The sequence below is a fragment of the Thunnus thynnus genome, chromosome 7 (genome assembly GCF_963924715.1).
Source record: "Thunnus thynnus chromosome 7, fThuThy2.1, whole genome shotgun sequence".
In the NCBI taxonomy this organism is placed as follows: Eukaryota; Metazoa; Chordata; class Actinopteri; order Scombriformes; family Scombridae; genus Thunnus; species Thunnus thynnus.
The window spans coordinates 35,316,372-35,344,070 of NC_089523.1; the positions used below are offsets into that span (position 1 = coordinate 35,316,372).

Here is a 27,699-nt window from a genome sequence, read left to right on the forward strand (position 1 = left end):
TCCAGGCCGAACAGAACGAGCTTTATTCTTTATTCTTCTTTCATTTGGAAGAAAAAATAAAAATCAGACCCGGGAATCGACCCCCCCACCCTGAAATAAACACATTCTGGATGTACGATGATACAGTTTTATTGCCATAAACAGTGAAGGGAAAAGAACAAAAATGTCAAACAGCTGTTTTTATTCTATCATACAGTAAGAAACCGTTTCTCCATTTAATGTCCGGAAAAACTAATAAACTGCTTTTTAGCGACAAACATTCTGGAAGCGACGCGGACTGAGAACCAAAAACCACCGACAGACAAGTCCTGAACCTCTACAGACCCAGACCCGATCCCCACCGAGACCCGATCCCCAACCGAGACCCGATCCACACTGAGACCCGATCCGGACTGTTGGGTGTCCAGGTCTGTCCTACGGCAGCTGGTTCCAACCGGGAAAAATACAAGATGAAGGTTTAAGTTTGTTTCCATTAAAAGCCAAAACGTGAACATCATCGTACAACATTTATTTGGACTTTTCATCAATTTTACAACATTTTCTTGGGAGTCGGCTTCCACATGATCCACACTGAAACAACAAACGGCACAAAAACCTTTAATTTTCTTCTTTTCTGTTGGAGAGGCGGCGTGTTAGCGCCACCATCTGGTCAGCTGTTGGTGGTTTAAATGAGTCAGAGCTGCAATCGAAGACAGATGGAGGGAGATTAAAAAGGGAGGAGATGGAAAACAGAAAGAGGTGAAGAAAAAGGGAAAAATGAAATTAACAATAACACGAAGAAAAACATTTTTAATCTTTTCTTTCCCCCCATTTTTAATTTGTTCCCTCTTCTTCCTCTCTGTCTTTCCTCTCGTGAGTTTCTTTATTCTGTTCTGTTTGCTCGTCAGCGCCACCGACAGTCAGCAAACTGCCTTCGTCCAAGAAAAAAGGATGAAAAACGGGAAGAATGGAGGAATAAAAGTGAGAATTCAGAGAGAAATGAGGAAAATACAAGAAAAAAGAAAATTAAAGTAAGGATTAAAGGGTCGCGTTGGCGCCCCCGTCTGGACGTTTAGACGCGTCTTCGCTGACTGAACAGAGTAAAAAAAAAAAAGATCGATAACAATAGAAGAAAGAAACAAAGTTTAAAGGAAATTTGCCTTTTTTCCTCCCTGAGCTTTCAGTTTAGAGAAAGTTTTCAGTGTGGATCAAAGGACCAATCAGAGAAAGCCTTCAGTGTGGATGACGTCTCGCTGTTAAATCTGATTGGACGAACACTCTGCGTCACATGTCAGATCAGCCGAGCCTCCGGATGCAATGACGGTGAATCATTTCATCTCCGTTACCGTGAGCGACGGCTGAACTGGCCGCTGGAGAGACTTCCGGGTCACGGAGCATGCTCAGTACGCATTCATCCGGGTCATTTCCTCACAGCTGAAGTGGCTTTTTTTGGCTTCATGCGCCACTGAGAACGGGGCTCCGCCTCCGCTGCTGAATCCGGTTATAATCCGTGAGATCAGCCCCCACGCAACCAATCAGAGGAGCTCGAGCCTGGACCACGCCGCCTACCCGAGCAGCACACGTGCGCTGCGGAACCTCTCGCTTCCTGTTCAGCCTGCGAGGCGCGAGTGTGATACAGCCGCCATATTGTTTTTTGAGCCATAAGGTCAAACTTTAATTCTTTATTTCAGTCAACTGGGAACAAACTGTTCCCAGTTGTCAGGAGGAGACTTTCCAACAACAGCAGGGTGAATCCTGCGCGTAGAGACCAGAGTTACTGGTTCAGCTCGCTGAGGTGAAGATGAGCTCGTAGCTGGTTATCTTCATCACTATGGCGGGAACGTTAGCTACAGACTGGGAAACTTCAGGGCAGCAGGAGGATCCTGTTGCTTCTCCATCATCTCCGACTGCGGCGGCGGCGGCGGCGGCGGCCATGTTGTCTCAGAGTTAACCAGCCGCAGGCTACCGCTAAGCTACGCTGCGTCACCTTTAAAACGTTTTTTTATTCTTCGGACATGTGCAGGAAGGATGGACGCTCATTTCAACTGATCTGATTTAGAACTGAACCGTGACGCTCCCAGTACAAACTGGGACCATTTACAGTAAGTTATCTGGATAAACTGACCACATGTTGGGAATCTAAACGATGACATATTAACGGTCGTACAGCGGCTCTAGCGTTCGACGTAGAGACGTTAGCTACTCATTAATGCTGCATGTTTAAATCTTTACATTCATTACGTAACTTTTTCAAACTTCTGCAGCGTTTCGTTGCATCTTTGTTCTAATTTCAGTTCAGAGAAGGTGAATCCATCGAGCTAGACCTGCGGGCAGCCCACATGTTGCATTCTGGGTAAGCGGAGCGAGGTCAGTAACAGCCGTCTCTACAAACCGTCACTAAAATGTTCATATGCAGCGTTATTCAGTCATCATACCTGAGTATCTAACGAGCGCTGTATGTTAGAGTAACTGTGTACGGCCGGTCGTCACGTCTTAACGGAAGTTTAATGAGCAATTTTAGATTGAAAACAAACAACGACTTTGTTTTGGGACGATGGTTGTTGAGTCTGAGGAGGAAACCTCGAGGTCAGTGTTACTGAGCCTGTATATTACTGACGTATGCAGATGACTCTGTTGTGTTCACACATGCAGAAACAGCTGAGTTAGCAGCTGCTAAGCTAACAGCTGCTAAGCTAACAGCTGCGATGGAGAGAAGATATTGGATCCAAATGTTCATTTTAAGAAACATGTTAAAAAAAATGGTAAAAACCATAAAGTACAACTAGTCAAACTTTAGACACATTAGAAAGCGTCTGTGTGGATGCAGATGGGGTCCCGGTCTATACGTCACATGTCGGGGGACCTCTAGAGTCCTGATATACACAAACCTTAAAAACTCTGGATAAAAAGCTGATGCTGCATCATCACTGTCGGATACTGAAGAAATACGTTTAAAAAAGCCTCGTGTATAAAGTTTTACATGGTTTGGCTCCTCCTCCGTTATGTGAACTCTATAAAATCCTCTATAAGAGACTCAACTGAACCTTTTCAGCTGCAGCTCTGTGACCACCGGCTGCTTTCATGTGTCCAGCGGACATTTGTCATCTCTAGTTGACGTGTGTGTGTGATGTGCTTCTGTGTGTAACTTCGTATCGTGTGTGTTTTTTGCTCCATATTGTTTCTTGTTGTGCTGTTATATGTTTTAATTGTGACCTGCTGTAAGCTAACAGCACATCAGATGCTAACACTGTTGTCCCTTACAAACACTTCCTGTATCCATTTCAAATTAAAAGCCCTGCAGCGTTCTGTGGACAGAATCACTTCATTAACGAGACGGTGTTGTGGTAAACTGGCTCGGCGTGTACGTTAGTGGAGATGCGGCACGCTAACAGACTGAATATATCACGTTGAGTCTCTCGCTCTGAACGGCGGTAAACAAACATCACACGACTGCTTCCTGTTTACGACTCTTCACTTTGAGACGCTCTATTATTAATGACCATCGTCAAACTCAGCGTAGACAGGCGGCGCTCCGTGTGGACACCACACACACGTGCGAGCCGCGGCAGTTCGGCGAGGTAGCCGTCACGCACAGGTAAAGGTAGGCGGCGTGGCCCAGGCGTCGCTGTTGAACCTGCGCTGCGTTCAGGCGGCGTGGGACTAATTAAAATGTTTCAGCTGTTTTTCACTGTTTTCCTGACAGGACTTGAATGCAGCATTACAGTCTTTGGGTTTTTGCCAAACAGACAGTGAACGCAGCACCAGTTTTCCCTCTACTCTGATTGGTCGACTGCAGAGGCTTCACACGGCCGTGTCTAGATGGTAACCCCAGATTTGAGAAAGATCAAGAGTGATCATTTTAACCCAAACATGATCTTCCCCCGGCCGAGTGGACCTGAAAGGACCTTAAAGGACCAGTCTGTATTTGTTGCAGTGCGGTCGTCTGTTATTCACAGCCGGCGTTTTACCTGCGGTAGCCTGGAAGCTCAACACTGCACCGCTGCCGACGCGCCGCATTTTAGCCGCCTAAAAACATTCCAATCAGTCTTCGTTCACATGTTGCAACAGCACTGTCTGATCTGTGGAATAACACAGGAAGCTGTCTGACGGCAGGGTAAATACAGCCAACTTATACGGATAGAGATTGTGTTTACGTGGCTAAAATATGTTTAGCGGTACGGCGCGTAGCGTTAGCCAAACCTGCTGCAGGAACACGCCGACTGTCAACAAGAACGTTGCACAACGCCGCTGAAAAAAACACGACTTTCCCTTCAACCGCAGCGTCGTCACGACAGAAACGTCATTATTTCATAACAATAATGACAATTTGCAGAAGTGTCAAATCTGAGGTTACCGTCCAGACACGACCACTTCACCTGGACGGGTGGGGCGGAGCCTATGAAACCCCGCCCACTCGGTTTCAGCATTCCATGCTTTAATCAAATATGAAAAATATGATTGAGGAGTCACCATGGCAACGAGTGACAAGAAAAAACAAACACGTTCTCCTCAGACCTGACCAATCAGGACGAGGGGGCGGGGCTTCTGCTGAACGACTACAAAATACAAAAAAAGGGGGTTTAGAGGTTGAACCTCTGGGATTCTTTCTGGAGAGTGACTGGCAGGTGACCTTTGACCTGGCGGTGAAGGGAGGGGGCGGGGCTAGCAGGTATGACGTCACAGCAAGCTGAGGTGGAGGTGAGGGGGCGGGGCAGAGACATGCATTCACAAGCTGCTCGTTGTGTTTGTGTTTACAGGTTTATTATTCATCAGAGTGTTTCGGCTTTATTCCGTCTCAGAATAAATATTCTGCTCAAACTGAACTCAAACAGGAAGAAGAAGAAGAAGAAGAAGAAGAAGAAGAAGAAGAAGAAGAGGAGGGTGGCGTCCGCTCGCTGTCTGTCTGTCAGGAAGGAATGCTAACTGTGGCGTTTCTTTCTTTCTTTCTTTTTGTTTTTCCTTGTTAAGTTAAAGTTCTCTATTCGTTCACTGTCGTGTCCCCCCCCTCCCCCCCACCCCCCCCGGCCCTCGCGGCCTTCAGTCTTTATGGTTTTTCTCTGGAAATCACCTCCTCTCGTGGTTTAGCTCCGCCGAAGATGGCGGAGTTCGGGTTTGCGACCTGGTTGAGCGGCTCAGAGACGGTCCGAGGCTTCAGCTGCAGGCGAGGCCGCTGTGCACGCTCCTCTGCAAACACAAACACAAACAAACAAACAAATAAACAACCTGCACGCTCCTCTGCAAACACAAACACAAACAAATAAACAAATAAACAACCTGCACGCTCCTCTGCAAACACAAACACAAACACAAACAAATAAACAACCTGCACGCTCCTCTGCAAACACAAACAAACAGCTGAGGTCGTCGCTGACCTCATTTCATGATATAAATTAAACAACTAAAAATCTTTATTTAATGATTAAATGACAAATTTATGAATAACATGATAAATGATTCACGCGACCACATAACTTAATTAATTAAAACTTATTTATGAATTATTCAACTTAACAACGTTATGCAACTAAAAAAAAACAGTTTCAGGCTCTGACAGTCAGACAGGAAGTCTGACAGACAGACAGGAAGTCTGACAGACAGGCAGGAAGTCTGACAGACAGGCAGGAAGTCTGACAGACAGACAGGAAGTCTGACAGACAGACAGGAAGTCTGACAGACAGGCAGGAAGTCTGACAGACAGGCAGGAAGTCTGACAGTCAGGCAGGAAGTCTGACAGACAGACAGGAAGTCTGACAGACAGACAGGAAGTCTGACAGTCAGGCAGGAAGTCTGACAGTCAGGCAGGAAGTCTGACAGACAGACAGGAAGTCTGACAGACAGACAGGAAGTCTGACAGTCAGGCAGGAAGTCTGACAGACAGGCAGGAAGTCTGACAGACAGGCAGGAAGTCTGACAGACAGACAGGAAGTCTGACAGTCAGACAGGAAGTCTGACAGACAGGCAGGAAGTCTGACAGACAGACAGGAAGTCTGACAGTCAGACAGGAAGTCTGACAGACAGGCAGGAAGTCTGACAGACAGGCAGGAAGTCGTCTCACCTTCCGACGGTTCTCTGAAGTCTGTCGTTCCTCCGCGAGGTGGCCCATCTCTGAAGCGACCCATTCCTCCGCCTCCGCCTCCCCCCCTTCTGTCGCCAGGGCGACTGCCGCCGCCTCGACTCCGCCCCCCCATGTAGTCGTCATCTCTAAAACCTGCAGAGACAGACGGAGAGACAGACGGCGAGTCAGCTGACAGACGCCCTTGGGTGTCCCGCAGCGTCCCGAACCTATAAGGTGACCAATGAGCATGAGATGGTTGAGGTGCAAGGCATGATGGGAAAAAAGGGACGTGGTCCAGCAGCTTCAGGAGGCGGAGTCAAACTCTGCCGGGGTGTCTAACTCTGGGGGTCAAAGGTCAACACTGCCTGTTCCACTTGTTTGTACATTTAGCTGCTAGACTATGCTAGCTGCTAGCTATTCTGGAAACAGGAAGCGCCACCTACAGGACGCAGCAAGCGACTGGAACTGAAGTTTAGCAAAGCGGTTTATCATTTAAATTTATGAATTATGCAACTAAACGACAAATTCATGGATTGCACGATTAAAACGCGACTAAATCAAGCTTTGTTTTGAGTCATTTAGCTGAAACTACCACACATTAGTTTGTTGTAGGTTAATTAAGTCCGTCCATCTGCCACCGCTGTAGTCTCGCAGCTAGCTTAGCATAGTTCTGTGTGTTTGCACCCAAGATGCAAAAGCTGAATGACTATAATCCTGCACACTTATTTTATTCTTCAGCGTATAACTGGTTCCACAGTTTTGGAGCGACAAACACAAAATCTACATCAAATCAGCGTATATATTGATATGATTATCAGGTGTTTACAGGTTGATCTTCTGGGTTTTTCTGTCTCTTTTCTGAACAGATCTAAATACTTTAATTTCACTTAATAACTGACAAATTTACCTGAAATTGATAAATATAACATGTGGACTCACTTCACATGCTCGACATCAATCTCAGTTTCACAGGTTTCATATATTTTTGCGCTCTGCTTATTAAAATATTTAAATTATTTTGATTGATTCCTCTGATCAAGATGAAACGATTGTCAACCTCCCGTTTTCCTATAATTGGTTACTGACATCCAGGAGGCGTGGCCTGCTGATATAAGCTGACTTTACAACATTAGCTGCTTGCTAGCTTCCGCTTCGCTAGCATGAGTAGCTGTGTAGTAACTAACGAAGACGTCATTGGGTCGGGTGCAAACACACCAAGTTTCTACAGAACTTTAAACGTTTCTAGTTTGCTTTACTGTGTAACTGAAGTGTAATTGAGATTAGTTTGAGTTAATCCAGGTGTTTGTGTAGCATAGTTCAGGTCAGTGCAGATTCTACAACGTTTATTAGCTTAGGTTTAGGGACGTTTTCCTGCCATCTGATTGGCTGCAACCCAGCAGCGTTCCGATTGGTTGGCTGGGATCTGCTGCTGTCCAACCTGAGCTGCTGAACTCTCTGACCGCACCTCCTCCTTGCTGGTCGTAGTCGTCGCGGTAGTCACGTCCTCCTCCTCCTCTGGGAGCTCCTCGAGCACCTCCTCGTCCTGCAGAGGACAGGGGGAGTTTAACACAGGGAGGAGAGGAGAGAGAGAGAGGAGAGGAGGAGGAGGTGACGGCACCTCCTTCTGGAAGGAGCTGGAAGGACAGCGCTGAAGAGGTGGAGCTTGTTAGTTGTCCATCAGCCAATCAGAGAGGAGACGTTAGAGAGAAGAAGCAGTGACACTGAAGCTCCCTGAGAAAGATTAAACTTAACTGTTTTATCTCCAGACCTGCAGCCTGTTGCACCATCTGATGCATTTAACCAAAGATATAAAACTAACCTGTAAAATAACCCGAAAGAATCCAGAACAACGTCACAGTGGCACAGTTTAGTTGTGATGCAGTGGAAACTATTACTGACACAGTTTAGTTGTGATGCAGTGGAAACTATTACTGACACAGTTTAGTTGTGATGCAGTGGAAACTATTACTGACAGTTTAGTTGATGCAGTGGAAACTATTACTGACACAGTTTAGTTGATGCAGTGGAAACTATTACTGACACAGTTTAGTTGATGCAGTGGAAACTATTACTGACACAGTTTAGTTGTTGCAGTGGAAACTATTACTGACACAGTTTAGTTGTGATGCAGTGGAAACTATTACTGACACAGTTTAGTTGCTGCAGTGGAAACTATTACTGACACAGTTTAGTTGCTGCAGTGGAAACTATTACTGACACAGTTTAGTTGCTGCAGTGGAAACTATTACTGACACAGTTTAGTTGTGATGCAGTGGAAACTATTACTGACACAGTTTAGTTGATGCAGTGGAAACTATTACTGACAGTTTAGTTGATGCAGTGGAAACTATTACTGACACAGTTTAGTTCCTGCAGTGGAAACTATTACTGACAGTTTAGTTGCTGCAGTGGAAACTATTACTGACACAGTTTAGTTGTGATGCAGTGGAAACTATTACTGACACAGTTTAGTTGCTGCAGTGGAAACTATTACTGACACAGTTTAGTTGTTGCAGTGGAAACTATTACTGACACAGTTTCGTTGCTGCAGTGGAAACTATTACTGACACAGTTTAGTTGTGATGCAGTGGAAACTATTACTGACAGTTTAGTTCTTACAGTGGAAACTATTACTGACACAGTTTAGTTGTGATGCAGTGGAAACTATTACTGACACAGTTTAGTTGTGATGCAGTGGAAACTATTACTGACACAGTTTAGTTGTGATGCAGTGGAAACTATTACTGACAGTTTAGTTGCTGCAGTGGAAACTATTACTGACACAGTTTAGTTGTGATGCAGTGGAAACTATTACTGACACAGTTTAGTTGTGATGCAGTGGAAACTATTACTGACAGTTTAGTTGCTGCAGTGGAAACTATTACTGACACAGTTTAGTTGTGATGCAGTGGAAACTATTACTGACAGTTTAGTTGCTGCAGTGGAAACTATTACTGACACAGTTTAGTTGTGATGCAGTGGAAACTATTACTGACACAGTTTAGTTGTGATGCAGTGGAAACTATTACTGACACAGTTTAGTTGTTACAGTGGAAACTATTACTGACACAGTTTAGTTGTTACAGTGGAAACTATTACTGACACAGTTTAGTTGTGATGCAGTGGAAACTATTACTGACACAGTTTAGTTGTGATGCAGTGGAAACTATTACTGACAGTTTAGTTGCTGCAGTGGAAACTATTACTGACACAGTTTAGTTGTGATGCAGTGGAAACTATTACTGACACAGTTTAGTTGTTGCAGTGGAAACTATTACTGACACAGTTTAGTTGTTGCAGTGGAAACTATTACTGACACAGTTTAGTTGATGCAGTGGAAACTATTACTGACAGTTTAGTTGTGCTGCAGTGGAAACTATTACTGACACAGTTTAGTTGTTGCAGTGGAAACTATTACTGACAGTTTAGTTGCTGCAGTGGAAACTATTACTGACACAGTTTAGTTGTTGCAGTGGAAACTATTACTGACAGTTTAGTTGATGCAGTGGAAACTATTACTGACACAGTTTAGTTGTTGCAGTGGAAACTATTACTGACACAGTTTAGTTGATGCAGTGGAAACTATTACTGACACAGTTTAGTTGATGCAGTGGAAACTATTACTGACACAGTTTAGTTGATGCAGTGGAAACTATTACTGACAGTTTAGTTGTGATGCAGTGGAAACTATTACTGACAGTTTAGTTGATGCAGTGGAAACTATTACTGACAGTTTAGTTGTTGCAGTGGAAACTATTACTGACACAGTTTAGTTGATGCAGTGGAAACTATTACTGACACAGTTTAGTTGTGATGCAGTGGAAACTATTACTGACAGTTTAGTTGTTGCAGTGGAAACTATTACTGACACAGTTTAGTTGTGATGCAGTGGAAACTATTACTGACAGTTTAGTTGATGCAGTGGAAACTATTACTGACAGTTTAGTTGTGATGCAGTGGAAACTATTACTGACAGTTTAGTTGATGCAGTGGAAACTATTACTGACAGTTTAGTTGTGATGCAGTGGAAACTATTACTGACAGTTTAGTTGTGATGCAGTGGAAACTATTACTGACAGTTTAGTTGTGATGCAGTGGAAACTATTACTGACACAGTTTAGTTGTTGCAGTGGAAACTATTACTGACAGTTTAGTTGTTGCAGTGGAAACTATTACTGACAGTTTAGTTGTGATGCAGTGGAAACTATTACTGACAGTTTAGTTGTGATGCAGTGGAAACTATTACTGACAGTTTAGTTGTGATGCAGTGGAAACTATTACTGACACAGTTTAGTTGTTGCAGTGGAAACTATTACTGACAGTTTAGTTGTTGCAGTGGAAACTATTACTGACACAGTTTAGTTGTTGCAGTGGAAACTATTACTGACAGTTTAGTTGTGTTGCAGTGGAAACTATTACTGACACAGTTTTGTTGTTGCAGTGGAAACTATTACTGACACAGTTTAGTTGTGATGCAGTGGAAACTATTACTGACACAGTTTAGTTGTGATGCAGTGGAAACTATTACTGACACAGTTTAGTTGTGATGCAGTGGAAACTATTACTGACACAGTTTAGTTGCTGCAGTGGAAACTATTACTGACACAGTTTAGTTGTGATGCAGTGGAAACTATTACTGACAGTTTAGTTGCTGCAGTGGAAACTATTACTGACACAGTTTAGTTGTTGCAGTGGAAACTATTACTGACAGTTTAGTTGCTGCAGTGGAAACTATTACTGACACAGTTTAGTTGTTGCAGTGGAAACTATTACTGACACAGTTTAGTTGTTGCAGTGGAAACTATTACTGACACAGTTTAGTTGTGATGCAGTGGAAACTATTACTGACAGTTTAGTTGATGCAGTGGAAACTATTACAGACACAGTTTAGTTGTTGCAGTGGAAACTATTACTGACACAGTTTAGTTGTGATGCAGTGGAAACTATTACTGACACAGTTTAGTTGTTGCAGTGGAAACTATTACTGACAGTTTAGTTGTTGCAGTGGAAACTATTACTGACACAATTTAGTTGTGATGCAGTGGAAACTATTACTGACACAGTTTAGTTGATGCAGTGGAAACTATTACTGACACAGTTTAGTTGATGCAGTGGAAACTTACTGACAGTTTAGTTGTGATGCAGTGGAAACTATTACTGACAGTTTAGTTGATGCAGTGGAAACTATTACTGACAGTTTAGTTGTTGCAGTGGAAACTATTACTGACACAGTTTAGTTGATGCAGTGAAAACTATTACTGACACAGTTTAGTTGATGCAGTGGAAACTATTACTGACACAGTTTAGTTGTGATGCAGTGGAAACTATTACTGACAGTTTAGTTGTTGCAGTGGAAACTATTACTGACACAGTTTAGTTGTTGCAGTGGAAACTATTACTGACACAGTTTAGTTGTTGCAGTGGAAACTATTACTGACACAGTTTAGTTGATGCAGTGGAAACTATTACTGACACAGTTTAGTTGATGCAGTGGAAACTATTACTGACACAGTTTAGTTGTGATGCAGTGGAAACTATTACTGACACAGTTTAGTTGTTGCAGTGGAAACTATTACTGACAGTTTAGTTGTGATGCAGTGGAAACTATTACTGACACAGTTTAGTTGTGATGCAGTGGAAACTATTACTGACACAGTTTAGTTGTGATGCAGTGGAAACTATTACTGACACAGTTTAGTTGCTGCAGTGGAAACTATTACTGACACAGTTTAGTTGTGATGCAGTGGAAACTATTACTGACACAGTTTAGTTGTGATGCAGTGGAAACTATTACTGACACAGTTTAGTTGCTGCAGTGGAAACTATTACTGACACAGTTTAGTTGTGATGCAGTGGAAACTATTACTGACACAGTTTAGTTGTGATGCAGTGGAAACTATTACTGACACAGTTTAGTTGCTGCAGTGGAAACTATTACTGACACAGTTTAGTTGTGATGCAGTGGAAACTATTACTGACACAGTTTAGTTGTGATGCAGTGGAAACTATTACTGACACAGTTTAGTTGTTGCAGTGGAAACTATTACTGACACAGTTTAGTTGTGATGCAGTGGAAACTATTACTGACACAGTTTAGTTGCTGCAGTGGAAACTATTACTGACACAGTTTAGTTGTGATGCAGTGGAAACTATTACTGACACAGTTTAGTTGTGATGCAGTGGAAACTATTACTGACACAGTTTAGTTGCTGCAGTGGAAACTATTACTGACACAGTTTAGTTGTTGCAGTGGAAACTATTACTGACACAGTTTAGTTGTGATGCAGTGGAAACTATTACTGACACAGTTTAGTTGTGATGCAGTGGAAACTATTACTGACACAGTTTAGTTGATGCAGTGGAAACTATTACTGACAGTTTAGTTGATGCAGTGGAAACTATTACTGACACAGTTTAGTTCCTGCAGTGGAAACTATTACTGACAGTTTAGTTGCTGCAGTGGAAACTATTACTGACACAGTTTAGTTGTGATGCAGTGGAAACTATTACTGACACAGTTTAGTTGCTGCAGTGGAAACTATTACTGACACAGTTTAGTTGTTGCAGTGGAAACTATTACTGACACAGTTTCGTTGCTGCAGTGGAAACTATTACTGACACAGTTTAGTTGTGATGCAGTGGAAACTATTACTGACAGTTTAGTTCTTACAGTGGAAACTATTACTGACACAGTTTAGTTGTGATGCAGTGGAAACTATTACTGACACAGTTTAGTTGTGATGCAGTGGAAACTATTACTGACACAGTTTAGTTGTGATGCAGTGGAAACTATTACTGACAGTTTAGTTGCTGCAGTGGAAACTATTACTGACACAGTTTAGTTGTGATGCAGTGGAAACTATTACTGACACAGTTTAGTTGTGATGCAGTGGAAACTATTACTGACAGTTTAGTTGCTGCAGTGGAAACTATTACTGACACAGTTTAGTTGTGATGCAGTGGAAACTATTACTGACAGTTTAGTTGCTGCAGTGGAAACTATTACTGACACAGTTTAGTTGTGATGCAGTGGAAACTATTACTGACACAGTTTAGTTGTGATGCAGTGGAAACTATTACTGACACAGTTTAGTTGTTACAGTGGAAACTATTACTGACACAGTTTAGTTGTTACAGTGGAAACTATTACTGACACAGTTTAGTTGTGATGCAGTGGAAACTATTACTGACACAGTTTAGTTGTGATGCAGTGGAAACTATTACTGACAGTTTAGTTGCTGCAGTGGAAACTATTACTGACACAGTTTAGTTGTGATGCAGTGGAAACTATTACTGACACAGTTTAGTTGTTGCAGTGGAAACTATTACTGACACAGTTTAGTTGTTGCAGTGGAAACTATTACTGACACAGTTTAGTTGATGCAGTGGAAACTATTACTGACAGTTTAGTTGTGCTGCAGTGGAAACTATTACTGACACAGTTTAGTTGTTGCAGTGGAAACTATTACTGACAGTTTAGTTGCTGCAGTGGAAACTATTACTGACACAGTTTAGTTGTTGCAGTGGAAACTATTACTGACAGTTTAGTTGATGCAGTGGAAACTATTACTGACACAGTTTAGTTGTTGCAGTGGAAACTATTACTGACACAGTTTAGTTGATGCAGTGGAAACTATTACTGACACAGTTTAGTTGATGCAGTGGAAACTATTACTGACACAGTTTAGTTGATGCAGTGGAAACTATTACTGACAGTTTAGTTGTGATGCAGTGGAAACTATTACTGACAGTTTAGTTGATGCAGTGGAAACTATTACTGACAGTTTAGTTGTTGCAGTGGAAACTATTACTGACACAGTTTAGTTGATGCAGTGGAAACTATTACTGACACAGTTTAGTTGTGATGCAGTGGAAACTATTACTGACAGTTTAGTTGTTGCAGTGGAAACTATTACTGACACAGTTTAGTTGTGATGCAGTGGAAACTATTACTGACAGTTTAGTTGATGCAGTGGAAACTATTACTGACAGTTTAGTTGTGATGCAGTGGAAACTATTACTGACAGTTTAGTTGATGCAGTGGAAACTATTACTGACAGTTTAGTTGTGATGCAGTGGAAACTATTACTGACAGTTTAGTTGTGATGCAGTGGAAACTATTACTGACAGTTTAGTTGTGATGCAGTGGAAACTATTACTGACACAGTTTAGTTGTTGCAGTGGAAACTATTACTGACAGTTTAGTTGTTGCAGTGGAAACTATTACTGACAGTTTAGTTGTGATGCAGTGGAAACTATTACTGACAGTTTAGTTGTGATGCAGTGGAAACTATTACTGACACAGTTTAGTTGTTGCAGTGGAAACTATTACTGACAGTTTAGTTGTTGCAGTGGAAACTATTACTGACACAGTTTAGTTGTTGCAGTGGAAACTATTACTGACAGTTTAGTTGTGTTGCAGTGGAAACTATTACTGACACAGTTTTGTTGTTGCAGTGGAAACTATTACTGACACAGTTTAGTTGTGATGCAGTGGAAACTATTACTGACACAGTTTAGTTGTGATGCAGTGGAAACTATTACTGACACAGTTTAGTTGTGATGCAGTGGAAACTATTACTGACACAGTTTAGTTGCTGCAGTGGAAACTATTACTGACACAGTTTAGTTGTGATGCAGTGGAAACTATTACTGACAGTTTAGTTGCTGCAGTGGAAACTATTACTGACACAGTTTAGTTGTTGCAGTGGAAACTATTACTGACAGTTTAGTTGCTGCAGTGGAAACTATTACTGACACAGTTTAGTTGTTGCAGTGGAAACTATTACTGACACAGTTTAGTTGTTGCAGTGGAAACTATTACTGACACAGTTTAGTTGTGATGCAGTGGAAACTATTACTGACAGTTTAGTTGATGCAGTGGAAACTATTACAGACACAGTTTAGTTGTTGCAGTGGAAACTATTACTGACACAGTTTAGTTGTGATGCAGTGGAAACTATTACTGACACAGTTTAGTTGTTGCAGTGGAAACTATTACTGACAGTTTAGTTGTTGCAGTGGAAACTATTACTGACACAATTTAGTTGTGATGCAGTGGAAACTATTACTGACACAGTTTAGTTGATGCAGTGGAAACTATTACTGACACAGTTTAGTTGATGCAGTGGAAACTTACTGACAGTTTAGTTGTGATGCAGTGGAAACTATTACTGACAGTTTAGTTGATGCAGTGGAAACTATTACTGACAGTTTAGTTGTTGCAGTGGAAACTATTACTGACACAGTTTAGTTGATGCAGTGAAAACTATTACTGACACAGTTTAGTTGATGCAGTGGAAACTATTACTGACACAGTTTAGTTGTGATGCAGTGGAAACTATTACTGACAGTTTAGTTGTTGCAGTGGAAACTATTACTGACACAGTTTAGTTGTTGCAGTGGAAACTATTACTGACACAGTTTAGTTGTTGCAGTGGAAACTATTACTGACACAGTTTAGTTGATGCAGTGGAAACTATTACTGACACAGTTTAGTTGATGCAGTGGAAACTATTACTGACACAGTTTAGTTGTGATGCAGTGGAAACTATTACTGACACAGTTTAGTTGTTGCAGTGGAAACTATTACTGACAGTTTAGTTGTGATGCAGTGGAAACTATTACTGACACAGTTTAGTTGTGATGCAGTGGAAACTATTACTGACACAGTTTAGTTGTGATGCAGTGGAAACTATTACTGACACAGTTTAGTTGCTGCAGTGGAAACTATTACTGACACAGTTTAGTTGTGATGCAGTGGAAACTATTACTGACACAGTTTAGTTGTGATGCAGTGGAAACTATTACTGACACAGTTTAGTTGCTGCAGTGGAAACTATTACTGACACAGTTTAGTTGTTGCAGTGGAAACTATTACTGACACAGTTTAGTTGTGATGCAGTGGAAACTATTACTGACACAGTTTAGTTGCTGCAGTAGAAACTATTACTGACACAGTTTAGTTGTGATGCAGTGGAAACTATTACTGACACAGTTTAGTTGTGATGCAGTGGAAACTATTACTGACACAGTTTAGTTGTGATGCAGTGGAAACTATTACTGACACAGTTTAGTTGTTGCAGTGGAAACTATTACTGACACAGTTTAGTTGTTGCAGTGGAAACTATTACTGACACAGTTTAGTTGTGATGCAGTGGAAACTATTACTGACACAGTTTAGTTGTGATGCAGTGGAAACTATTACTGACACAGTTTAGTTGTGATACAGTGGAAACTATTACTGACAGTTTAGTTGTGATGCAGTGGAAACTATTACTGACACAGTTTAGTTGTTGCATCGGAAACTATTACTGACACAGTTTAGTTGTGATGCAGTGGAAACTATTACTGACACAGTTTAGTTGTGATACAGTGGAAACTATTACTGACACAGTTTAGTTGTGATGCAGTGGAAACTATTACTGACACAGTTTAGTTGTGATGCAGTGGAAACTATTACTGACACAGTTTAGTTGCTGCAGTGGAAACTATTACTGACACAGTTTAGTTGTGATGCAGTGGAAACTATTACTGACACAGTTTAGTTGTGATGCAGTGGAAACTATTACTGACACAGTTTAGTTGTTGCAGTGGAAACTATTACTGACACAGTTTAGTTGTGATGCAGTGGAAACTATTACTGACACAGTTTAGTTGCTGCAGTGGAAACTATTACTGACACAGTTTAGTTGTTGCATCGGAAACTATTACTGACACAGTTTAGTTGTTGCAGTGGAAACTATTACTGACACAGTTTAGTTGTGATACAGTGGAAACTATTACTGACACAGTTTAGTTGTGATGCAGTGGAAACTATTACTGACACAGTTTAGTTGTGATGCAGTGGAAACTATTACTGACACAGTTTAGTTGTTGCAGTGGAAACTATTACTGACACAGTTTAGTTGTGATGCAGTGGAAACTATTACTGACACAGTTTAGTTGCTGCAGTGGAAACTATTACTGACACAGTTTAGTTGTGATACAGTGGAAACTATTACTGACACAGTTTAGTTGTGATGCAGTGGAAACTATTACTGACACAGTTTAGTTGTGATACAGTGGAAACTATTACTGACACAGTTTAGTTGTGATACAGTGGAAACTATTACTGACACAGTTTAGTTGTGATGCAGTGGAAACTATTACTGACACAGTTTAGTTGATGCAGTGGAAACTATTACTGACACAGTTTAGTTGATGCAGTGGAAACTATTACTGACACAGTTTAGTTGTTGCATCGGAAACTATTACTGACACAGTTTAGTTGTTGCAGTGGAAACTATTACTGACACAGTTTAGTTGTGATACAGTGGAAACTATTACTGACACAGTTTAGTTGTGATGCAGTGGAAACTATTACTGACACAGTTTAGTTGTGATGCAGTGGAAACTATTACTGACACAGTTTAGTTGCTGCAGTGGAAACTATTACTGACACAGTTTAGTTGTGATGCAGTGGAAACTATTACTGACACAGTTTAGTTGTGATGCAGTGGAAACTATTACTGACACAGTTTAGTTGTGATGCAGTGGAAACTATTACTGACACAGTTTAGTTGTTGCAGTGGAAACTATTACTGACACAGTTTAGTTGTGATGCAGTGGAAACTATTACTGACACAGTTTAGTTGCTGCAGTGGAAACTATTACTGACACAGTTTAGTTGATGCAGTGGAAACTATTACTGACAGTTTAGTTGTGATGCAGTGGAAACTATTACTGACACAGTTTAGTTGTTGCAGTGGAAACTATTACTGACACAGTTTAGTTGTGATGCAGTGGAAACTATTACTGACACAGTTTAGTTGTGATGCAGTGGAAACTATTACCGACAGTTTAGTTGTCGCAGTGTAAAAGGAAAACAACCTCTCTGTTTCTGCAGGGAGTCCGGACACCTGCTAACTGCTGTTTTTTGCTGATTTATGGTCGTTCAGAACTGGTTCTTACAACATGCTGTCCGACCATGATGGAAATCAAATGTATTTATAGTTGAAGACTTACAGCAACAAACATCTTGTACCCGATGGTTCAGGATGAATACACGTAGCGTTACATTCCTAGAGGAGTTCCCAGTTTATTGGAGGAACTCTGGAAGAACTTGTAGAGAACTGTGTTCTGTTGCTCCAGGAGAACAGCAAATTCATCCACATATTTCTGCAATGTCACAGCCACTAAAGAGCTACAACTAAACCTCTCAGCATCATCAGAGATATCAAAAGGATGCAGTCTGTCATCGACAATGTTCTCCCATAAATAGTTAAAAAATGTTCCTGCTGTTCCACCATTAGTGTCTCTGTAAACCTTCTGCTGCGGCAACGGTTGATAAGGAATAACTTCCTTAATTCCTAGGTTATTAACCTCATGGGGTCTGTGTGGTGTAAATGTATCAGTCTGTGCAGCCCAGAACATGTGACCATGACACAAACATGTCAACATGTCCGTGTAATAGAAACAGAACTGATTTGGGTTATATCAGCCTTTATTGTTCTGGGTGGTTGCTATGGTGTTGCTAGGTGGTTGTTAGTTGGTGTCTAGGATGTTTTAAGCTCATAATGGATTATTTACTGTGTAATTGGAGAAATCTAATGGTTCATTTTTAGGACATTCTTTCATTCATTCATTCAATTTAACTTAAGATTTAAATTAGGAAGTTAATCTACGCTTCACATCGCTGGTGCAACAGGCCTCTGCTCACCACATCTCACCTGTCACCTGTCTGTCTGGACCAGTTTCAGGAAAAGAAAAGGGGTGTGCAGGTGAGGATGACATGATGAAAGGATGAAGTGTGAAAGATGAAGAGTCGTCCTCCTCCAAGTCAACAAGCTGAACTTTGAGTCCACATGAAGAATCTTTAAACTCGTCTGTTCACGTTCAGTGTTTCTCACTAAAACTCGTTTATTTTAAATCCTGCTTTGTTTACATCGTGTTATACCAGTGCACCTTCCTGCAGAAAGCAGTAAACACGGACGTAAACAAAGCAGAATCCATTATTTATTCGCATTAACAATGACATCATGAAGTCAACGAGCTGTTAGATTTAAGATGAGCTCATCAAGACCAAAATCTTCATTTCAATTCACCTCAAGGTCCATTAATCAGCTGTTCCTGAGCTTTTGATCATATCTCATAGTCTTCATCAGCAGTTGTCACTAAAAGGACCTCTTGTTCACTTTGGGGTTCAAAATTCACTCTTAAAACAAACAGGTCAAACTAAACAGCTGGGCATCTCAGTTTCCTGATGAAGATCACATGAGACGACTGAAAGCTCCAGAACAGCTGTTATAACGGACCCTGTGGTGAGACTGTTTCCTCCCAGACTTCTCCAGGTTTTTACTGCCGGAGCACTTTGCAGAACTCCTGAACCCGACGGACTCGTGGTCCAGAGAGGAAGCAGCGCTCGGGGACTCAGGAGGACTACAGCTCTTTAAAGGGCACCTCTTATGCTTTTCCTTGCTAGTCTAGTGGAGTCACAGAATAAAAACAGAGCTGGAAATGAGCATAACAGGCCCCCTTAATTTAGACTCAAACCAGTGTCGGAAGCTTGAGTTTTATAGCAGAAACACTTCAGACTGAGCAGGTTTACATTCAGGTGGTCTCACTGCAGAGAGACGAGGAGGAGAGACGACAGGAAGGAAGCAGCTGAAGATTCAAACATCAGAGAGAAGCCCGGTAACACTACAGCAACAGACACCAACACACACCAACACACCAACACACTGTTAGACTCAACACCACCTCAGGGACCTACTTCCTGTTACCTGGCGGTTTTCATGTTCGTACCTCTACCGTCGTCTTTCCTGAAGCCGAAGCCGCCGCCTCCTCCTCGCTCTTGCCTTCGTCCCTCTGCGATGTCCACCCTCAGTGACCTTTCACCTAGCAACTGCAGGGGTCAGAGGTCAGGTTAGGAACTGCTGCAGACAGTGTCAGCCTGCAGGACAGAAACTATCGATCAGATACTCACAGCGCCGTCGTACGCCAAAGCTTCTTTTAGAGATTCCAAATCTTCAAACTCGACATAACAAAAACCTGGAAGAGACGAAAACACACAGGACACAATGTGTTTACAGACCAGCAGAGACCAGCAGACTGCAGACCAGCAGACTGCAGACCAGCAGACTGCAGACCAGCAGACCAGCAGACTGCAGACCAGCAGAGAGCACAGTAACATCTGTGATCCAACATTAAACAGGAAGTTGATGCGACCAGACTTCTCATATGAGTTCAGGTCTGAACACATCTACATGTCGATAGCGCCACCTACTGACAACAGGAAGTCAGCCTTATGTGACAAACATCATCTGATTTACATGAAACTTATATGACACACAGCAACTTGATATAATTAGTAGGTGTCCTCTAGCGCCACATAGTGGACACAGGAAATGGTAGTTATCACCTACATGCGATTGCTGTATCATGTTTATATTACAGGCTGGGACTTTGGAAGGTTAACTGGTTTGAGTGGGCAGATATGGAGATAATTCCAGTCAAAGACTCGGGACAGCAGAGAGGATCTGCAGCTGAGAAGGTTTACTGTAGACTGTGCAGAAGACATTCATAGACTGAATGAGTGTGTGTGGTCTACAAGGGAGGAATAACACATAAACAGTACTGTGCAAAAGGTTTTAGGCTCTTTATTTTCTCTTTACTGGACTTTGTTTGAAGCTCAGTGATAAATAAAAACTATACAAAGCATTATGTTTGAAAGCATCCTCACTTTAATTTTGGTGCCTAAAACTTTAGCAAAGTACTGTAAAAAACAACAACAACATAAATGTGAGTTAATGTTACTTTCAAAACAATCAAGTCATTTCCTGCTCTGCTGTGATGATGTCAGCGCTCGTTAACCTGCTCGTTACGGCTGGGCAGCCAATCAAACTGCCTGATCATCACTGCTGGCAGCTTTGAAAAGTGCTGTATAAATAGTCATTATTAATATTATTATTATTATTATTATTATTATTATTATTATTATTATTATTTAGAGAATCTGTAAACTTTAACAGCTTGTCATGATGTCACGCTGCATTACTCCGTGTTATGCTGAGTGACTAAAACATAAATAAAAAGCAGTGATTGGACTGACAGACTGGGAGGCGGGCCTACCTGCCAGATGGTTGATCAATCAGCTGATTGATCGGAAGCAGCGACACGTTCAGGGTTCAATCAGGTTAAATCTGTAGCTGCACCTTCATTCTGTCTTTTACAAACACCGTCACAGCGCGGTGGAAGGTTCTTCTTTGTTTATTTGCATTAATGATGACATCATGACGCAACATGAAGCTGTTACATCAACAGTGTCGCCTCGATTTCCATGGAGAAGTTGTTCCCGAGCTTTTGATCGTATCACATGATCTTCATCAGCAGATAAAAGGATCAAACTAAACAACTGAGGAACTCAGTTTGCTGATGAAGATCACGTGAGACGACTGAAAGCTCCAGAACAGCTGCTATAACCTTTCCGGGCTTTGAGACTCAAACTACGGAAGCCTGCTGGGACCAAACCAGACACCCCGCCCCCCCGCCCCCCCTCCTGACCTTTGAACTTGTCTGTCTCTTTGTCTCTGACGAGCCGGACGCTGCGGATGTTGAGCTCTTTGAAGATGATGTCGATGTCTCCCTGCACTGTGTTGAACGGCAGGTTTCCGACGTACGCCGTGAACGGAGGCTCTGATGGCAGCTCCTTCTGCTTCCTGGGGCCTCCGGGACCGCCGCCGCCACGGGGCCTGACGGGGAGGACAGAGAGCATCATGGGTGATGGAGTACAGTACTGTACATTAACTGACACACTGTAGTCTGTACATTCACTGCCAGACTGACAACTTCCTGCCGCTCGCTGTCTCCCAGCTGCTTCACTCACACTACCTTTGCTGTATTAACGGAGTTACGCTACCAGCTGTTTCCCCGGTAACGACACAGAGGTGGACTCACGTTTCGCAGCTGTTGATTTCCAAATGAATAGATATTTGGCTTTATTTTGGCATTAAACATATTTTTTGGCCTGGCCAGTGGACCAGCTGACAGACCAGTGGACCAGCTGACAGACCGGCGGACCAGCTGACAGACCGGCGGACCAGCTGACAGACTAGTGGACCAGCTGACAGACCAGCGGACCAGCTGACAGACTAGTGGACCAGCTGACAGACCGGCGGACCAGCTGACAGACCGGCGGACCAGCTGACAGACTAGTGGACCAGCTGACAGACCAGCGGAGCAGCTGACAGACCGGCGGACCAGCTGACAGACCAGCGGACCAGCTGACAGACCGGCGGACCAGCTGACAGACTAGTGGACCAGCTGACAGACCGGCGGACCAGCTGACAGACTAGTGGACCAGCTGACAGACCAGCGGAGCAGCTGACAGACCGGCGGACCAGCTGACAGACCAGCGGACCAGCTGACAGACTAGTGGACCAGCTGACAGACCAGTATTATGAGTCTCTCGTGTCATTCTGGGGTAATTCAGGCTACTTTGGTAAACCGGCTAACACACCCATGAACATGCTAGCGGTGCGCTGCCAAAATGTTCCGGGTGGAACTTGTTCTGTAGAACTATTGTTCCGCGTGTCGGAGTCGGTGGATCATTAAACTGTTGACAGTAATCGTTCGGGTCACAGAACGTATTCCTGACCGACTGCAGGCACCGAACCGCAACACGTCCCGTTAGAACACGTCTCGTTAGAACACGTCCCGTTAGAACACGTCCCGTTAGAACACGTCCCTTTAGAACACGTCCCGTTAGAACACGTCGCGTTAGAACACGTCCCGTTAGAACACGTCCCGTTAGAACACGTCTCGTTAGAACACGTCCCGTTAGAACACGTCCCGTTAGAACACGTCAGAACATAGAAGCAGTGCGAGTTAAAGGTTTGTCTTTAAACGTCTTATTTTGTCAAACCAACCAGAGATCTGCAGTTTATGGCCTCGTATGACGAGTAGAAACATGAAATCATCATGATTGAGAAGCTGAAAGCATTTTTGCTACTAAAATACTAAAACGATGAATCGATTATTAAAATAGTTGCCAAATAATTCTGTCAATAGATTAATCGGCTAATCAATGATGCTTCAAGCCGACGACGTTTCTCAACCAATAAAAACCAAAAGATTCAGCAGAAAAACATGAAATCCTCCAAGCGATGAAGTGATGAAACGAGGCTGCAGAGAGATTAATATTGATTAATATTGATTACTGCAGTCACATGTGCGATCAATGAAAGGATGTGATGTTGTGAAGCGTCTGTCATCACTACGGATCAGCTGATCAGACAGAAAATCAATCAAATAAACGTTTTAGTTTCTAAAAGAATTAAATGAATATTTGCTGGTTTCAGCAGATTAATCAATAATGAACATGCTCGTTAGCTGCAGCTCTACAGTTCATAGATGATCAATTAGAAGTCATTTCTTCAGCAGAAAGAACATTTCCTTGTTTCTGAAATATGAGAAGAAGCTGCGACACTCTGCTGATTAATCAATAATAATAGTTAGCTGCAGTTCAGTTATCAATTATTCACTTTGTCAAGATGACGAGATAATTAACTTGTTAATCAAACCTTTAACATTTTAACGTAAACATTAAAAACACAAGTTACGTAAAGTGAAGAAGAAATAATTCAGATTCTGCAGTTTTCAAATTGAAGCAAATTAACCAAAGTTCAGATTTCTTTGTTATTGACGACACTCGTCAATAACTCCACCTGCAGCCGGTGATCACCTGTTATAAACATGGCCGCCTCAAGTTTCCAGCAGAACTTGCTAACTTGCTAACACTGATGTTAGCTAACAGGCTCTGGCGTCAGTGTTAATGGTAGCATAAGCTAACCGGCTGCTTGTTTGGTGACGATGAGCTAAATTAGCTTTTAGCTTTTAGCTGTTAGCTGTGAGGCGGCGATGCTAACAGCTCCATCACAGCTGCAGGACTGACCCCCACCCTCGGCCAGGTAACGGAACAGCAGCGCTGGCTGTTTTGCCCCGCCCTCCCCCCCTCTCGCTTAACCACTCGCTCACTTCCGCTCTGCACTATTCCTTTAAGGAGTTACGCAACCTGCAGTTTCCATGGCAACGACGCAGACGTTAACTCACGTTCCCAGACAGCGCTGCTCTGAATGAACCGATATTTGGGGGTTCTTGTTGCTTTTATCAGGGAAACACTGAAATATATAAAATATTCAAAGCTCAATTGTTAAATTAAATAACAATATGAATCCTGATACCTTCTTCCTTTAAACACGGTAGTGAATGAAACAACAGCCTGTTTCCACATCATCTAAACTTCACCACTTACAAACATGAACACACGTCTGCAGCTCAGTTAGCAGCTAGATGCTAATTAGCTGCAGCACGTTAAACGTCACTACGGACCCGTTAGATGCTGGTTTCCTGTTAGCGACTCGTACTTACAGCAGTTTGTTTACTTTATTTTAAATGAAACATTAAATGTTGCAGTTAATCCGCTGTTCACATGCTGTGACCGGTTGCATGAGCTGCTATATATTTATATATATATATATGTGTATATATACACATATATATATACACACACACACTTTATATATTCATATTATTTTGTAATAAAAATATAGTTTTACATCCCAAACAACTGCAGCACAGACGTTTCTGCACTAACGGTCTCAGACTGGAAGCTGCAACAACAATTTCATTATTGATTAATCTGTTGATTATATTCTTGATTAATCGATCAGTTGTTTACTGTCTTAGAGACTAAAGACACCAGAAAATATTCACATTAAAGAAGAATTTGGACTTTTTATTAACAAATTACTCAAAACAATCAACTATCAAAATGTCTGTAGTGTCGATCAATGAATCGACTAATCGTTGCAGCTCTGGATAAAATCAATAAGTTTGATCTGCAGATGAAATCAAAGCTGTCGTCTGAACAGAAAGATAAAAAATGTGGATTTTCCTTTAAAGTTGTATTAGCAGGTTGCAGCTGATCAGTGAACCTCTGTGATCTTTATTATTGATTCATCTGATCAATATCTTCTCCATTAATGTCGAGCTGAAGACGTCATCAATAACGAGGAGAATCAGGAACTTCTCGCCCTGCAGACGCTGAACAGATTCCACAACAATAAACTGATTATTATAGTTGCTGATTAGTCATTTCTCATTGATTAACTGATCAGTGCGGCTGTAGAAACCTGATATCAGATCAATGCGTTCAGGTTCAACTATCAATCATTCTGTTGACAGATTTATTAATAATCATTCATTGATCGTCCAGAATCTCAGCTGTGACATCTTCACATGTTTTGTTTTGTCCAAAATATTCAGTTTTCAATCAGAGAAAAGCAGAAGATAATAACAATAAATAAATAAATAAATAAATAAATAAATAAATAAATATCGACAGCAGAGACGCTGGAAAACAACAAAAATGATGAATTTCTGCTGATCAATTAATCAATTAATCAGCTGATCATCGCAGCTCTAGTTTGTTGTGATTTGGATTTGGACTCATGGGAGACGACCCATCAAGCTGAAAACGATCCAAATGAACAAATTAGACATCACGTTTATCAATCACATATATTATGGATCCATATTGATCAGCAGCTCAGAGTAAATATCAGCTGATCAGGTTCAGTTCTTCGACTGAAACTTCTGAATCTGAAGAGAGAAACTTGGAGCTGCAGATGATGGTGAGAAAAATAAGTGTTCACTCATCAATTTAAAGCCAAAATGATCAGTCTGAAGAAGAGTAATCAATGATTTCCTCCAGAGTTTCTGTTTTCTTTCTTTATGAACTCTGAAGTCGTCGCCTTCCACTCAGAAACAGTTTCAGTCATCTGATGTCTTTCACATCAATTAATCAAGAAAATACTCAGCAGATTCATTGATCATGTCAATAATTGTTAGTTTCAGATCAATATGTCGGCTTCAGGTCTTCTGAAACTTTTGTTTAATGAGGGAAGCAGCCTCTCTACAGAGAAGCTGCTGAATATGAAGCAGAAATATTTCTAATAATAAAGAAACAAACTGCTTTTCATTGTTGTTTCTTTCATCAGACTTCAGCTGACAAACTAAACTAATAAAATAACAGCAGGAGAAGCCCAGAACAGTAAAAACACGTCAATAACCAATACTCCTGATCGATCTGCAGCCGCATGTTTGGTTCCTGCGTGGATGGATGTGCAGCTGCGGACACATGATGCAGCCATGCGGGCAGCCTGCAGCTGCAGCTCCGCCACCACCTCCACCTGCCGCGGCCTCCCCGAGCCCGCTCCGGCGCGCCTCTCACCGGTACCGAGGAAAAGTTAAACTTCCTACCAATCAATTACACGTTATTTAACCGCAGACCTCCGGGCCGATTCGTTTGTTTCACTGTCTGTACGCCGCTAGCCTCCTGCTAACAGTTAGCATAGAAGCTCCGGGACCGCGGTGTTTTCCAGCCGCTCTCTCCGGCCTCCGGCGCCTCCTGCCAGGCCCGGCCAGCAGGCGTCTGGCGGGTCGTGCTTCGGGGCCTGGCCGCCCTGCACCGAGGCTCGGGGAGGACAGCGGCGGGAAACACGGCGACGGTCCGGCGGGGGTTTGTATTTCAGGCCCGCGGCGGAGCTGCCGTGCTGCGCGGAGACTCACCCTCTGCCGCCGCCGAAGCTGCCGTAGGCCCGGTCCCGCTCATCGTAGCTGTCGTAGTCCGCCATTACTGCTGCTGTGTGTCGGAGGAGGAGGTCCTACACGTCACACTCAGAGCGGGCTTAGCTGCCCGCAGAGCGCCTGACCGGGAACACCGACACCATGACCAAATGATTTCAGTTTATTTGAACATTTCTAGAACAAACAGTATTAATACGGATGTAAAGACACAAAAATTCAAGCAAATAGCGATGAATATTCGAACATCAATGTAGACAATAAGAGAAACGACCAGGATGGATAGAGGAATTACTGACAAATTTAAAAACACAAACATGAACTAAAACTAATCCTTATAAAATTTGGCACTAATTAATTACATTATGAATTCACATTTTTTCAAGTCAAAACAACAGTTAGGATCCCAAAATGAACATTAAAGCTGTGTTTCTTGCTGTAATCATTCCTCCTGTTCATACTGACCATTAGAAGATCCCTTCATAATGACCTTACAATGGAAGTGATGGAGGACAAAATCCACAGTCTGAAGCTAATATGAAGCTTCAGCGTCCAAATGAGTCAAATCAAGTAGATATCTTTCAACGTTACAGTCTTTTTAGTGCCAAAGTTCCTCTTTTTGTTACTATACTTCCACCTGCAGCTCAACAGGGAAACACTGTCCGAGGAAACACAAAGAGGGAATTTGATGCTAAAAAGACTGTAAATGTGTCAGATATCCACTTGATATGACTAACTCAGACTGCTGAAGCTGAATAGAAGCTTCACACAGACTTTTAAATGACTGTGTGGACACACTGTGGATTTTATCCTCCATCACTTCCATTGAAAACACATTTGAAGGATCTTTAATATCCAGTATGAACAGGAGGAATGATTACAGACACCTGACTGCTGGTTTAACTGGGAACACTGTGAACTCGTTAAGTGTTACAGACATAAATGTGTTTTAAAGCCTTTTAGTTACTGGAAGATTCAGTAGTTCTTATTAAATTAGCAATCTAGACCCAGAAAATTATAATCTAAAAATGAATAAATGA

At 42.2% G+C, this 27,699-nt stretch overlaps 1 protein-coding gene across 2 annotated transcripts; it reads right to left on the reverse strand.

Moving 5' to 3' along the window:
• On the reverse strand, window positions 1-26,787 carry eif4h (eukaryotic translation initiation factor 4h). 2 transcript variants are annotated; one of them, XM_067595719.1, is made up of 8 exons: window positions 26,645-26,787; window positions 21,578-21,765; window positions 20,001-20,065; window positions 19,820-19,919; window positions 7,500-7,577; window positions 6,035-6,187; window positions 5,048-5,163; window positions 1-679 (listed from the first exon to the last, which is right to left on the reverse strand). In XM_067595719.1, exons 1-8 carry the CDS (start codon window positions 26,707-26,709, stop codon window positions 674-676), a joined length of 771 nt encoding a protein of 256 aa, XP_067451820.1. In that variant the 5' UTR covers window positions 26,710-26,787; the 3' UTR covers window positions 1-673. The 2 variants fall into 2 exon arrangements, with proteins under 2 accessions (XP_067451820.1, XP_067451821.1); XM_067595720.1 differs by lacking the exon at window positions 7,500-7,577.
• Window positions 26,788-27,699: the final 912 nt, after the last annotated feature.